This window comes from Protopterus annectens, chromosome 7.part0, assembly GCF_019279795.1.
Source record: "Protopterus annectens isolate FY-2018-M chromosome 7.part0, PAN1.0, whole genome shotgun sequence".
Classification (NCBI taxonomy): Eukaryota; Metazoa; Chordata; order Ceratodontiformes; family Protopteridae; genus Protopterus; species Protopterus annectens.
Window position 1 is genome coordinate 200567692 of NC_056739.1, and position 13718 is coordinate 200581409.

A 13718-nucleotide genomic window follows, 5' to 3' on the forward strand; every position below is an offset into this window, starting at 1 on the left:
TTCAAGGTATTTACAATGACAATCTGGGTCACCAGGTAAAGGTTACTGTCAGTGATAACTTCAAGGTATTTACAATGACAATCTGGGTCGCCAGGTAAAGGTTACTGTCAGTGATAACTTCAAGGCATTTACAATGACAATCTGGGACACCAGGTAAAGGTTACTGTCAGTGATAACTTCAAGGTATTTACAATGACAATCTGGGTCACCAGGTAAAGGTTACAGTCAGTGATAACTTCAAGGCATTTACAATGACAATCTGGGACACCAGGTAAAGGTTACTGTCAGTGATAACTTCAAAGTATTTATAATCACAATCTGGGTCACCAGGTAAAGGTTACTGTCAGTGATAACTTCAAGGTATTTACAATCACAATTTGGGTCACCAGGTAAAGGTTACTGTCAGTGATAACTTCAAGGTATTTACAATCACAATCTGGGTCACCAGGTAAAGGTTACTGTCAGTGATAACTTCAAGGTATTTACAATGACAATCTGGGTCACCAGGTAAAGGTTACTGTCAGTGATAACTTCAAGGTATTTACAATGACAATCTGGGTCACCAGGTAAAGGTTACTGTCAGTGATAACTTCAAGGCATTTACAATGACAATCTGGGACACCAGGTAAAGGTTACTGTCAGTGATAACTTCAAAGTATTTATAATCACAATCTGGGTCACCAGGTAAAGGTTACTGTCAGTGATAACTCCAAGGTATTTATAATCACAATCTGGGTCACCAGGTAAAGGTTACTGTTAGTGATAACTTCAAGGTATTTATAATCACAATCTGGGTCACCAGGTAAAGGTTACTGTTAGTGATAACTTCAAGGTATTTATAATCACAATCTGGGTCACCAGGTAAAGGTTACTGTCAGTGATAACTTCAAGGTATTTACAATCACAATCTGGGTCACCAGGTAAAGGTTACTGTCAGTGATAACTTCAAGGTATTTACAATCACAATCTGGGTCACCAGGTAAAGGTTACTGTCAGTGATAACTTCAAGGTATTTACAATGACAATCTGGGTCACCAGGTAAAGGTTACTGTCAGTGATAACTTCGAGGTATTTACAATGACAATCTGGGTCACCAGGTAAAGGTTACTGTCAGTGATAACTTCAAGGTATTTACAATGACAATCTGGGTCACCAGGTAAAGGTTACTGTCAGTGATAACTTCAAGGTATTTACAATGACAATCTGGGTCGCCAGGTAAAGGTTACTGTCAGTGATAACTTCAAGGCATTTACAATGACAATCTGGGACACCAGGTAAAGGTTACTGTCAGTGATAACTTCAAGGTATTTACAATGACAATCTGGGTCACCAGGTAAAGGTTACAGTCAGTGATAACTTCAAGGCATTTACAATGACAATCTGGGACACCAGGTAAAGGTTACTGTCAGTGATAACTTCAAAGTATTTATAATCACAATCTGGGTCACCAGGTAAAGGTTACTGTCAGTGATAACTTCAAGGTATTTACAATCACAATTTGGGTCACCAGGTAAAGGTTAATGTCAGTGATAACTTCAAGGTATTTACAATCACAATCTGGGTCACCAGGTAAAGGTTACTGTCAGTGATAACTTCAAGGTATTTACAATGACAATCTGGGTCACCAGGTAAAGGTTACTGTCAGTGATAACTTCAAGGTATTTACAATGACAATCTGGGTCACCAGGTAAAGGTTACTGTCAGTGATAACTTCAAGGCATTTACAATGACAATCTGAGACACCAGGTAAAGGTTACTGTCAGTGATAACTTCAAAGTATTTATAATCACAATCTGGGTCACCAGGTAAAGGTTACTGTCAGTGATAACTCCAAGGTATTTATAATCACAATCTGGGTTACCAGGTAAAGGTTACTGTCAGTGATAACTTCAAGGTATTTACAATCACAATCTGGGTCACCAGGTAAAGGTTACTGTCAGTGATAACTTCAAGGTATTTATAATCACAATCTGGGTCACCAGGTAAAGGTTACTGTCGGTGATAACTCCAAGGTATTTATAATCACAATCTGGGTCACCAGGTAAAGGTTACTGTTAGTGATAACTTCAAGGTATTTATAATCACAATCTGGGTCACCAGTAAAGGTTACTGTCAGTGATAACTTCAAGGTATTTATAATCACAATCTGGGTCACCAGGTAAAGGTTACTGTCAGTGATAACTTCAAGGTATTTACAATCACAATTTGGGTCACCAGGTAAAGGTTACTGTCAGTGATAACTTCAAGATATATACAATCACAATCTGGGTCACCAGGTAAAGGTTACTGTCAGTGATAACTTCAAGGTATTTATAATCACAGTCTGGGTCACCAGGTAAAGGTTACTGTCAGTGATAACTTCAAGGTATTTATAATCACAATCTGGGTCACCGGGTAAAGGTTACTGTCAGTGATAACTTCAAGGTATTTACAATCACAATCTGGGTCACCAGTTATGCCTTTCAGGGTGATGTTTATAGGGAGGAAGGATAATTTATGAGACAGTTTAGCAAAGAGAATTATATTTTTTCTCATTTAAGAATGAACTAATTTTGAGTAATCCAGTCAAGATGTTTATTGAATGATGCTGGGAATTCAGCTTGAAGCCTGATTAGCAGTAGGCAATGGCAACCTACTAAAGTACTATACAAAATAACATTATTGTGTATTTATGTCTAAATTGAATACAAAAAGGCATGTATATATATATATATATAAATGTACAAATATATACTAAAATGTATCTACTAAAACTGGTGTTTTTTAAATATGATTTTGTATAGTACTTTAGTATGTATTCAATCTGTTGTGGTCGAGTAAGGTTCACATTAACATATATTTTAACTAGATTTTAGCAATTTATGAATTTTAATCATGTTTTATTATTTTATATTATTAAGTTATACTGACTCATCAGTTATAAGCACAGGGCACTTTAAATAAATATTCACGTAATTAAGTGTTAATTAATTGTGAAAATGAATAGGATGCTTGGGGCTATATAAACTGTTTTTAGTTATAGTAAGATTGTTCTGAAGAAGTCTACCAGTGTGTAGATGAAAGCGCTCAACCTCTGTGTATTTTATGAACTGATTAAAGTGGAATTACAATCTATCCAGTTAGTGCCTGTGCATATTTCCTGCAGTCACCAAGAACAGTTGTTGCATTTTGTTTTTTTCTTCTTTTCTAAAGATCTCAGTTCCAGTTATTTTATTTGTGTTGTTATATTCACTACTTCTGATATAGTTGGTTTAGATTTTGATTTCCATTTTCTAGTAATTGCTTTTTTGGCAGCCACCATTATTAGACAAGCAAGGCCTTACCATGTCTAGGCAATTCGATTCTGTATCATAGCTCGGAAAAATCATCTCTGTCATCAGACCAATCTGCCCACCCAGCATCTCCGACAATGCATCCCACAGGGAATTCTTAAAGTCCACCAATTCCCAAGAAATCTGTTCCCAATTACCTCTTTCTTCCACATCACATCTCCAACATTTGCTGTCTGCCTTTTTTCTGGAGTCTACTTGGGGTATACAAATATCTATGCAAACATTTTCAGGCAAAAATCCTAAGTCTTCTAGATTTTGTTGCATATTTGGGAGACATTCATATATCCTCCCATTGTATCTTTTCTATATTGCTTATCCAATGTCTCTTCCCAATCCTTTCTAACCTCTCTGATTGATTCTTATAGTTATCATGCAATATTTTATATTCTCTACTAGTTATTCCTTTTAAATGGCAGCTTCTGTTCTAGTTTCTACTAAAAGCTCAACCAGTGCTGGTCTTTCATTCATAACCCCCTATTTTTTCTCTTTGCCTATACACTGATATCAGTCGCTGATAGGGAAGGCAATCTCTAACCTGCAGTCCAAATAAATTCTTAGTGTCTTCCCATTCTATCATCCTTCCCTCTCTAGTTATTTGCTTCCAATGCCTTGGTTCCTTTGCCAGTTTTCTCCAATAAATTTCAGCCCCCTGTTGCCTATTGTCTATATCCCTAATTGCAGTCATCCCTATTAGCAGAATCTCCTTTCTCCATTCCCGTGTTGGCTTAATTCTTAGAATACTTTCTTCTACTTTATGGATATAATATTCTGTATGATTATTGTTATTCTCCTTAAAGGCCTGCATCCAAAATCCCAGTCTCTCCTTGAGCTTCCCCCATTTTATCATCATCCCTTTCCACTTTGAATTATAGTTTCCTGCTTGTGCTATGTATAGGATTCTTAACTGTGTAGCTCTGAGATACCCCTTCAAATTGGGTAATCTCAATCTGTCCTGTTCTATTGGAAGAATCCACTTATCCCACTTGACTCTTGTTGTCTTCCCCTCCCAGGTAATGTCCTTTAGCTCTTTATTAATTGTTATCTACAACTTCTCCACTGGTTGATAAAAATATGCCTGACCTGTGTATAAGACTAATGGGACTAAAAAGCATTATAACTGCTTGTATCTTACTATCCATATCCATATAGCAAAGCTTCCATTTTCTCATATTTTATATTACCTTTTGTTTAGTCTCTTCCCATATGTCCTTAGTTGCCACACTAGAATAATTTTTAATCCATACTCCTAAATGCTTCACTTTATCATGTCCCCATAAATATGGATATTCCTGAACCAGTTTGTGTGTGGGTACATAATTTACAACTATTGCCTTCGTTTAACTTCATTAATTTTGTATCCTGAAAAGATCTGAACTGTTCCACAACAGTGTGTGTCTGTTTCTGGATTTGTCAGGGATAAAATAATATCATCTGCAAATAAATCCAGTTTTTCTTGACTACCATACCAATTATATACTTGAATTTCTGAGTCCCTTAATTTGTTTGCCAATGACTCTAAATATATTGCAAATAATAAATGGAAAGAGGACATCCCTGCCTGGTTCCTGTGCCCAACACACAAAACTATGTATACCTTCAAATATTTAAGTTTTACCATCCTAATAGGAACAAAAGTCCCAAACTGACAGCTACACTCACTGACTTGAGTTAACTAAAAGAAAGGTTATCCATGCTATGATGCATGGTTCAGCCTGTGTTTCTAAGTGATGATTGGTTTTGTCTTATCTTTATAGTCATCCCAGCTGGGAAAACCCCCAAATGCTTTCAGAGGACATTATCTACCTTGGGAAAGACCCTGGATGCTTTCAGAGAGCATTATCTACCTTGAGAAAACCCCTGAATGCCTTCAGAGAACATTATTTCCTATCCAATTTCTCTTTTCTTTTTTTTTCTCAGCCAATCACTCTCCACCAAACTGTTGCCAATTTCTCTTTATCAGATTGTCTCCATGGAGACATTAGAACCAGGCAGCCAGTTTCTCTTTAACAGATTATTTCAATGGAAACATAAAGAACAGCTGCAGAATTGTTACTGAGCATAAATGTATTAGTTAGAAAAAAGCTTCATATTATTCAGTGTTCTTTTCTATGTGCTTGCTCTCACTTAAAACCTGTTACCACATCTGTCTAAGATCTTTAATTCAATCATCCCCCATGCAAGAATGAGAAAAAGCACATACATTTTTCTTTAATCATGATTTTTTAACCGGGCTTTTTTTACATTGCAGTGCCTACATTTCTTAAAACTTAACAAGACGAAAAAGAGATGAAGAAAGAAAGAAAAGGAAGAAAAAAAGCAGCAGTTCCTGTTTACAATCCCAATTACACTTAAAAATAATGTAAAGAAAATCACATGCCACAAAATTAGTACTATTTAGAAAAAAAATCTTTGTTTACAGTTAACTTTCTACCTCCTCTTCCCCTCCGCAAAGCACTTTTCTGAACATTAATAACATGACATAGGGCATATGCTTTAGAGTCCCCATCAGTACAACAAATTCTGAGAAAGTCCAATATTTGCAGATTTTCTTGTTCTGTCATATTTCTCAAATATAATTATTTCACTGTAATTCCACACTGTTACTGGTTTTATTACTGTTCATCTCTAATGATCTGTCTCTGCTTCATTTCCAACGTACTCTCGATTCTTTTAGCCAACTGCTGTGCTCCTTTCCTTCTCTCCAACATTTTCTGTTGAAAACCTTGAAAAGGTTTCACAGGTACAGCCCTCTGTGATCTTTATTACCAGAAGAACAAGAAGCAGAATCTCCTTTTGTTTCACAGCTCTCTATTTATCTCACTATTTATTGGACAAACTTTTGCATTTTCTACTTAGCATGTACTTCATCAGAAAAGGATTTTGTCCCTCCAGGGAAGAATATCTTGAAGGCAGCTAGGTACAGCAGTTTGAATCTCATACCTGCATTTCGACATTCCTTAAATAGTGGAATAAATTTGTTCCTCTTCTGTCTGGTGTACAGTGAGTAATAATTTTCCACAAACACTCTGCTATCTCCCACTTTTAGTACTTTGTCCTTCTGCCACAGTCTTGTTAGAATCAATTCCTTTTGCTGGTAGGATTGCATCTTTACTATTAAATGTCTAGGTTGCTTTCTTATACAAGGTTTGGAGCATATACATGATGTGCCCTTTCAACTAACAACAACTGCTGTGGAATACTATCCCAATTATTTATTTGTGCTTTCATAAAATTAATACAGTCTGTTCCTTCCAGCTTCTCTGGTTTAGCTGAAAATCTCAGGTTTTCCCTACATGCACTGTTTTCTAATTCTATTATTTTTTAAACATCTTTTCCTGCACAGTCTCATATTCAGCCAGCCATTTCTTCATTTTGACCTCTGATTTTTGCAGCTTCATTATCTCATCTGAACATCTGTTTAAAGCTTCTTCCATTTTTTCCAATCTTTTGTTGTTTGTGTTGATATACTCCATCAGTGTTTTGTTTATTTTAAGCAGGTCTGTATGGAGTTGTCTTATATCTTCCTGTAGGTTACTGGAAGTCATGTCTGGAGGTTGCATTACTTTTTGCTGAACATCTGCAGAACTTTCTGCAGTCAGTGTATCTTCCTCACTTGTTGTAGCTGACTTTTTTTTCCAGGTCTTCTGTATTTCTTTATTCCTGGCATCCAGACAGTACACTTACTAGGAAGTTATTGAAATTTACCCATACACACAAGTCTACTGACCTTCTCAGCTGAGTTTCTGTTTTCACACTGGGAGAGCTAGAAATAAGCTGTTAATGTGCAGCCATATTGGAAGTCCTGTGAGTGAGAATTTCTGACTGAATTCTCTGATTTAATCAGTAATTATTATCCAAAAGCTAGGGATGTTTATATTTTAGTATTCTCCTTTTGAACACCTCTGGTAGTATTGCGAGCTATTCCATAATTTTGGAATGATTTGCTTTAATATTCTTTCTAAACCACGTGTATTTTATAAGTTGCCAAATTGTAATAATTATCAAGGGAAGAGACTTTGCTTTTATTCTTACTTGACACAGAGCAATGTTTTTCATTTTAGTAAACCAATCAGGGCAGTGTTAAAACAGTATAAAGTGTTGTCTACATTCCTGATAGTATTGCAATTTTCCATTTAATAGGTGAAGTAAATTAATTATCATATTCCCGATTATTTTCTTTAAGATTCTTAAGAATATAGCGTATATATGCTGTTTTTCTTCATATGACACATGACAGCTCAAGAACACCAAGATGTTTAGATAACGTTCTACATAAAATTAAGTTCTGTGAATGCAATATAAGAATTCAGTGTATCATGTTTTTTCATTCATGATTTATGATCTTGAGATGCAGTGGTTGTAAAGTGATTTGAAAAGGCTGGAGACTGTATGTGAACAACTGGATTATGAATTTACTGAATCCAAGGGATATTAAAATTTCTACATTAAATTAGTTTTCTTTAGCATTTATTAAACTCTAGGATAACATAACTGCTTTGTCTAGTTTAGGTATATACAATCAATGAGACAGTGTTTGCTGTTATGTAATGCTACAGTTACAAGCATGGCTTCGTTGGCTTCATGTCTTGGTGAGGTAGTGGGTTGCCTGATAAGTAATTTTGATTTTAACCACTCTTTATTATTATAATTATTATTAATAATCATAATAATACCCCATCTTCTCTATTTAGTGTTCTGTCAGTCTGATATATATTGTGCAACCTGGAATAGGAAATTCAAAGTCATGCATATGAGATTTCATTCATTTCTGAAATTACTAAAATATTAGGGTGTAAACATACAATCCATACTTTTAAGTTTTTGCATTTTACTGCAGATGATTCTACAGTTAAGATATAACATGGTGAGTCCTTCTAATTTAATGGTATTTGAGCATCTGAGCGGGTGTTGAGGCAAGAAGGCTTTAATTTGCATTTATAAACAGCTACTCTTCATTTTTAACAATTGCAGAAGAATAACAGGAAATCTGATGTAGATGCTACAATTATGCTTACCAATATGAATATTTATATCCTAATTATTTCATTGTGATTAGTCTTTCAGAAATTTCAGTCTGCCAAAGATATATATTTTAATGACAGGCAGTGCAATGATAAACTCCTCAGTTTTGTGAAATATTATCAGTCTTGTTTTATTACTAATGTTAGTAAACTATTAAGAGGGTGGGTCATAACCTGAAACTGGGAAATGGAGGTAGTGGAGTATGGAGTTTTTGAAGTTGGGGGATGGAGAATAGTGAATTGGATTAACCAATCACATGCAGTGTGGAGCAATCAGCTTGAGCGTGTGCTAAGCAGGATGCTCAAAGCAGAAATGCAGGGGCTTAAATAAGGATCCGAATCAAATGTGATCTTACTTTCATTATGATTACGCTTTTGCATATAATACAATATAACGCAAGGCAAATCATTATTAAATATAAGATAGGATATATACAAGACACTTGCAAAAGTGGAATATGTGCAAAATAGATTGGAAGTGTGGAACATAATGTTTACATCCATTGTACAGTTGCTAACAATAAGTTGCACAACACAACTGCATAGGACTATAACTAAATGAGAAATAAAAGCCAACAATTGATAATCTCTAAAGCTTACTTCTGGCTAGAAGGAAAGGTGGGTAATCCCTGACAAAATGAATAACTAAGGATTAAAACCTAATGATATAGTATTTTGGCTTCAACAGCAAATGCAGTTATTTCCTAACTTTTATCATACAGGACAATCATCCTACACATTATTACTGTGAGTTTATTTACAGTACAGGGTACATAGCATACCTAACCATGCTCATTCATGATAAAAGAGCAGCACACCTAGCAATCAGCAAATGTTTATCTATGGCATGAGGATGCAATGGTAAGGAAACAGCCAAGGCAGTCAAGTGATCAGCAGTATTTCACAATACAGGACAATACAGGACATTAGTTGAGTCTATTAAAACAGAAGGATTGCTATAGTATTTCATGTGGATTTTCAGTGGTGTGAAGAACAGTGCATCAGACATTGTGCCTCACACTATTGCCATGGAGTGACTACATACAATTTTGACATATTATGCATAGCACGTCCTTTTCAGGGTTCCATTCATAAAACAACATTCACAACTTGAAGTCCTTTCATCTTTATCTTCTAGAATTTTACAGCTGACTTTTCTCTTAAGATGTCTTGAAAGAACAGTAGCACAATTGAATTACAGGTCTTCCACAGCAATTTCAAAAGTAGGAACTCTTATAGAGATCTTTCTTACTGTACTAAATGCTCAGGAAAGCAACTTAATTTCTTTTTGTACAGTATTTAGAACTCTTCTCACAGTACAAGACTTTAAATCTTAAAAATCAAAGGCATTTGACTTTGTTCTCCTTGCCAAAAAAAAAAAAAACAAACAAGCAAAAAAAAAAACTTTCAAGAGAGATGTTTACAAATGTTTAACAGGGATTTACAAACTTCCAAATTGGACCCACATCAAAAAGAATTCTGAATATTTTTGGTTCACCTCTTAACTGAATTATGTTTTTATATTCTAGTTTGCCAAAGTTTTGCTTCAATTTTTTTTACCAACAGTCTTATCTCTGAAATAAATGTTTAGAGACTTAATGGAAAGGTTCTCATATTTAAACATGTAATCATTTCATTTATTTTAATTGAACATGTATACATTTTACATAAAACTACAATTTATCATGCACCAATCATTGCAATGTTTTAAAACTGCATCATATGATCTAAAAATCATGGCAACATTTTACACAAAAGTGAATTGTGTATGATATAGCAATCATGGAAGGGGCAGCTGTGGTGGTGCAGCAGTTAACATTGCCCCCTCACAGCAAAAGGTTCTCAGGTTCAGTCCTTGGCTAGGGTGCCTTCTGTGCAGAATCTGCATGTCCTCCCTGTGGTCGCGTGAGTTTCCTCTGGGTGATCCGGTTTCCTCCCATATCCCAAAGACATGCTGTAGGTGGATTGGATATTCTAAATTGGCCCTAGGCATGAGTGCGTGCATGTGTGTGCCTTCCATGGATGGTTGGGCGCCAGGCTGGCAACTCAACACCATAGAACTTCACTGCCAATCATGAGTGGACAGGTGATCTGCTGTGGCGACCCCTAACTGGGAAAAGCCAGAAGAAGAATAGCAATCATGGAAGCATTTGTGTGAAATGGCAACAATTTCACTAATGTGTAAAAAAAAAAAAAAAAAAAAAAAAAAAACTTCAACAGCAGCTCTAGTTAAGATGATACTTTTTAAGATGTGCGTGTGTGTGCGTGTGTGTGTGTGTGTGTGTGTGTGTGTGTGTGTGTGTGTGTGTAATATAATCTATGTGTAAAATATACATGTGTGAGGGCACACAAATCTGTACATGTTCCTGCATGTATATAATCTGACACTTTCATAAATGATGTTGCACATGTGAATAATTGATGGTTTTGTTTTTTTCTCATGGAAGCATGATTCATGGCTTGCACACTGGCATCTTATAATCATCCTAACATGCATATATATATATATTTTTTTTTTTGAAAGAGTCTTACCTTTGTTTTCAGCCTTGACCATTCTTTTCTTTCCACTCTGTGAGCAAAAAAAGAAATAAGAGATTTCTCTCCATTGAAAATCGTGTTGTCCTGTATGTTCCACTTAAAACATTTTAAATTAACATCTTTTATCTACACTCAATGCATTCCATTTCCACCTCACAGCTCTTTTCATTTTTCCACACATTCAGACGAACTTCTCTTGAGCATAACTTACCAAATCAAACTTGTCTGAGTGGATGGAACAAGCTATTTTAATTAGCTGTTGATTTCAAAAGGACAACATTATAATCCCAGCAAACACCTGCAGATCACATTATGATTACATACTTCCAGATGCCTTAGAATTATATTTTGAAAACATTTCAGGTACTCTTTCAAACATAGCAAATCACAGCAGAACTATTCAATTATGTCATTTCAGGTACTGTTCAAACCCTGATATTATGGAAAAATGATGAAAATTCTTCTAAAATATGTGCCTCTGGTATCTGATCAGGTCAAATCCTGTATGTGTTAATGATGCTTTAGAAAGAAATGCCATTTGTTCAAATATCATTCCTATGCTATAGATCAGTTTCATTTAACTTTAGTGTTTGGGGTTAGTTCTGAATGTTTTAGTTCTGCTTACCTTTTAAAGTGAGGATTAGCTTTAGTGTTATGAGGTATGCGGATCCTTCTGTGTCTTGTATGTCAGATGATAGCCTCTCATGAAAACTGCTGTGGTTAATTATGTATATTCTGCATCTGTGTTTTTAATAGGGTTTGATTGTTACCCTCCCTGAATGTCTTTTAAAACAGGTGTCCTACACCCATATCTTAGTGATGAATGACACCATAGTACAGTATAAGTGATTACTTCACTAACAGTTTTCAAACAATCGGTAGCTTGTTAATAAATATAACACATATATACCATAGTTTAAGTAATGACCCAAATCTGGTCAGTTTAAAGTCATTAACAGCCATATATAAGGTTGTATATACATACCAACATAATGTATATTTTATATATATATATATATATATATATATATATATATATATATATATATATATATATATATATATATATATATATATATTCATCCAATGTAGTTTAGGGCTCTCTAAAGCTTACTGCAAATAGTTATCATCCATGCAAATTATGCACACACATACATAAACCTTTTGACTTGTATTAAATATCACTGCAAGGAATGATGGGAGAGAGAAAGATTAGGATGACATGAAAGAAGGTGAAGTAGAGGAGAAGAAGAAATTGTAATTGTGGGAAGACAGACTGCAGAATTTAATTAGATATGACAAAAGCTGTCTTCATGGTGTAATTTAACTGGACCAACATTATAGGTTCATAAGTGGTTACTTGGCTAACAGTCCATGAGCAATTATAAACCTAGCCAAGCTTACTCCAAACTTGCCAAAACACTGCTGATATGTGTCAGTACCCCAAAGGAATTCTATCATTAACAATATAGGCTTTTACAGACCAAGCATTCAGATTACTCCCTATCCATTAGGGACATAGGTGCCAAACCAGAGGTAAATTTGTGATTTGCCATCTATTGGTCCAACTTTTGTTTAAATATGGTTAAGGATGAGCTTTGCTTCAAATGGATAGGAAGCCTGTTTCTGAGAAAAGGGTAATCTTTGAGAAACCCACTTGTCCCTCCGACATGTCCTGTATTTTTGATGCTGTTTGTTTTGAAGGTATGCAACAAATCCAACAGTCTGGGATCATAGGGGTCCTTGTAGGATAGGCATAAATTACCATGCAGCAGAGACGGACTACAAGGATAGGGCTTTGAGATGGTCCAGATAACACTTGTTTACTCCCTGTATTCTTTTTGTGATGAGCTTCTGTGATCTCTCAAGCTGTTTCAAGTTCCTGGTCAAGTACATGCCAAAGGTGGTTTTGTACTCTAACTGGTAGGATGAGAGGCAAGTACAGTAGAACAATGACCTTCTTGAACGTGGATGCCATGCCCTTACTTATACATTATGCAATGTAGAATGATTTTTTTCACTACAGTGGGGACATGGTGGTCAAAGGTCCCATTATTGTCAATATGTGTTTCCAGGTACCTGACCACTGGGTCTACATTTTGGGGTGCATTATCAATGTGGTAATTTCAGGAATGGTAACATTTCCAAAGGTTGCTATGCTTTTTTTCACAATGAGTTTTAGTCCATTTCTCTGGCCCCAGTTGTTTGTCTGCATCAGAACCTTTTGCAGGGAATCTCTGTTTTTAGGGGATTAAGTGACCATGCCTAGTTTGAAGTCGTCTGCACACTTGATCAGCCAGTGGCCTTTGATACTTGCTTTGACTTCAAAGAAGGAGATGCCAACACCAGTTTGCGTGAGACTCCACTAGTGACTGCCCACTTTGTGGAGGTGGATTTCCCATACTAACTTCTTGTGTCCTATCAGTGAGCTAGCTATACAGTGGGTGGCATATGCATGTGCTTATTTCTGTTAGTAGAGAGGTGGTGTGTCACACATCTTGGCCAGGTTGATGTAGGCAGCATGTACTGTTTTGCCCTCATACATAGCTTTAGTAACCTTCTCAAAGAAACTAACCACATTAAGTAGGCATGGCCTGCTTTGACAAAACAAACTGGGCATGGTCCAGTGACTTTAGCTTTCCTATGTCATTGTTTCAGATCCATGATGATTCTTTCTAGGCCCTTGCATATGAGAAAATTTAAATTAAAATGTATGTGACTGACTATTGTGACTGCAGCAGACTTTAACATGTAAAACAATGTGAAACAATTTATTTACTAATAAACTAGAACAAAATTAAAATAACAAATCACCATGTGCACACTG

General features: G+C 35.7%; 1 protein-coding gene across 5 annotated transcripts in view; it reads right to left on the reverse strand.

Annotated features, from left to right (window-relative positions):
* DLG4 (discs large MAGUK scaffold protein 4) overlaps window positions 1–13718 on the reverse strand; it is a 2742131-nt gene that overhangs the window by 214236 nt on the left and 2514177 nt on the right. For all 5 annotated transcript variants that reach the window (XM_044076698.1, XM_044076697.1, XM_044076699.1 and 2 more), the window contains one exon: window positions 10886–10922. In XM_044076698.1, coding sequence (XP_043932633.1) covers window positions 10886–10922 — 37 coding nt within the window. The remainder of the gene's footprint in view (window positions 1–10885; window positions 10923–13718) is intronic.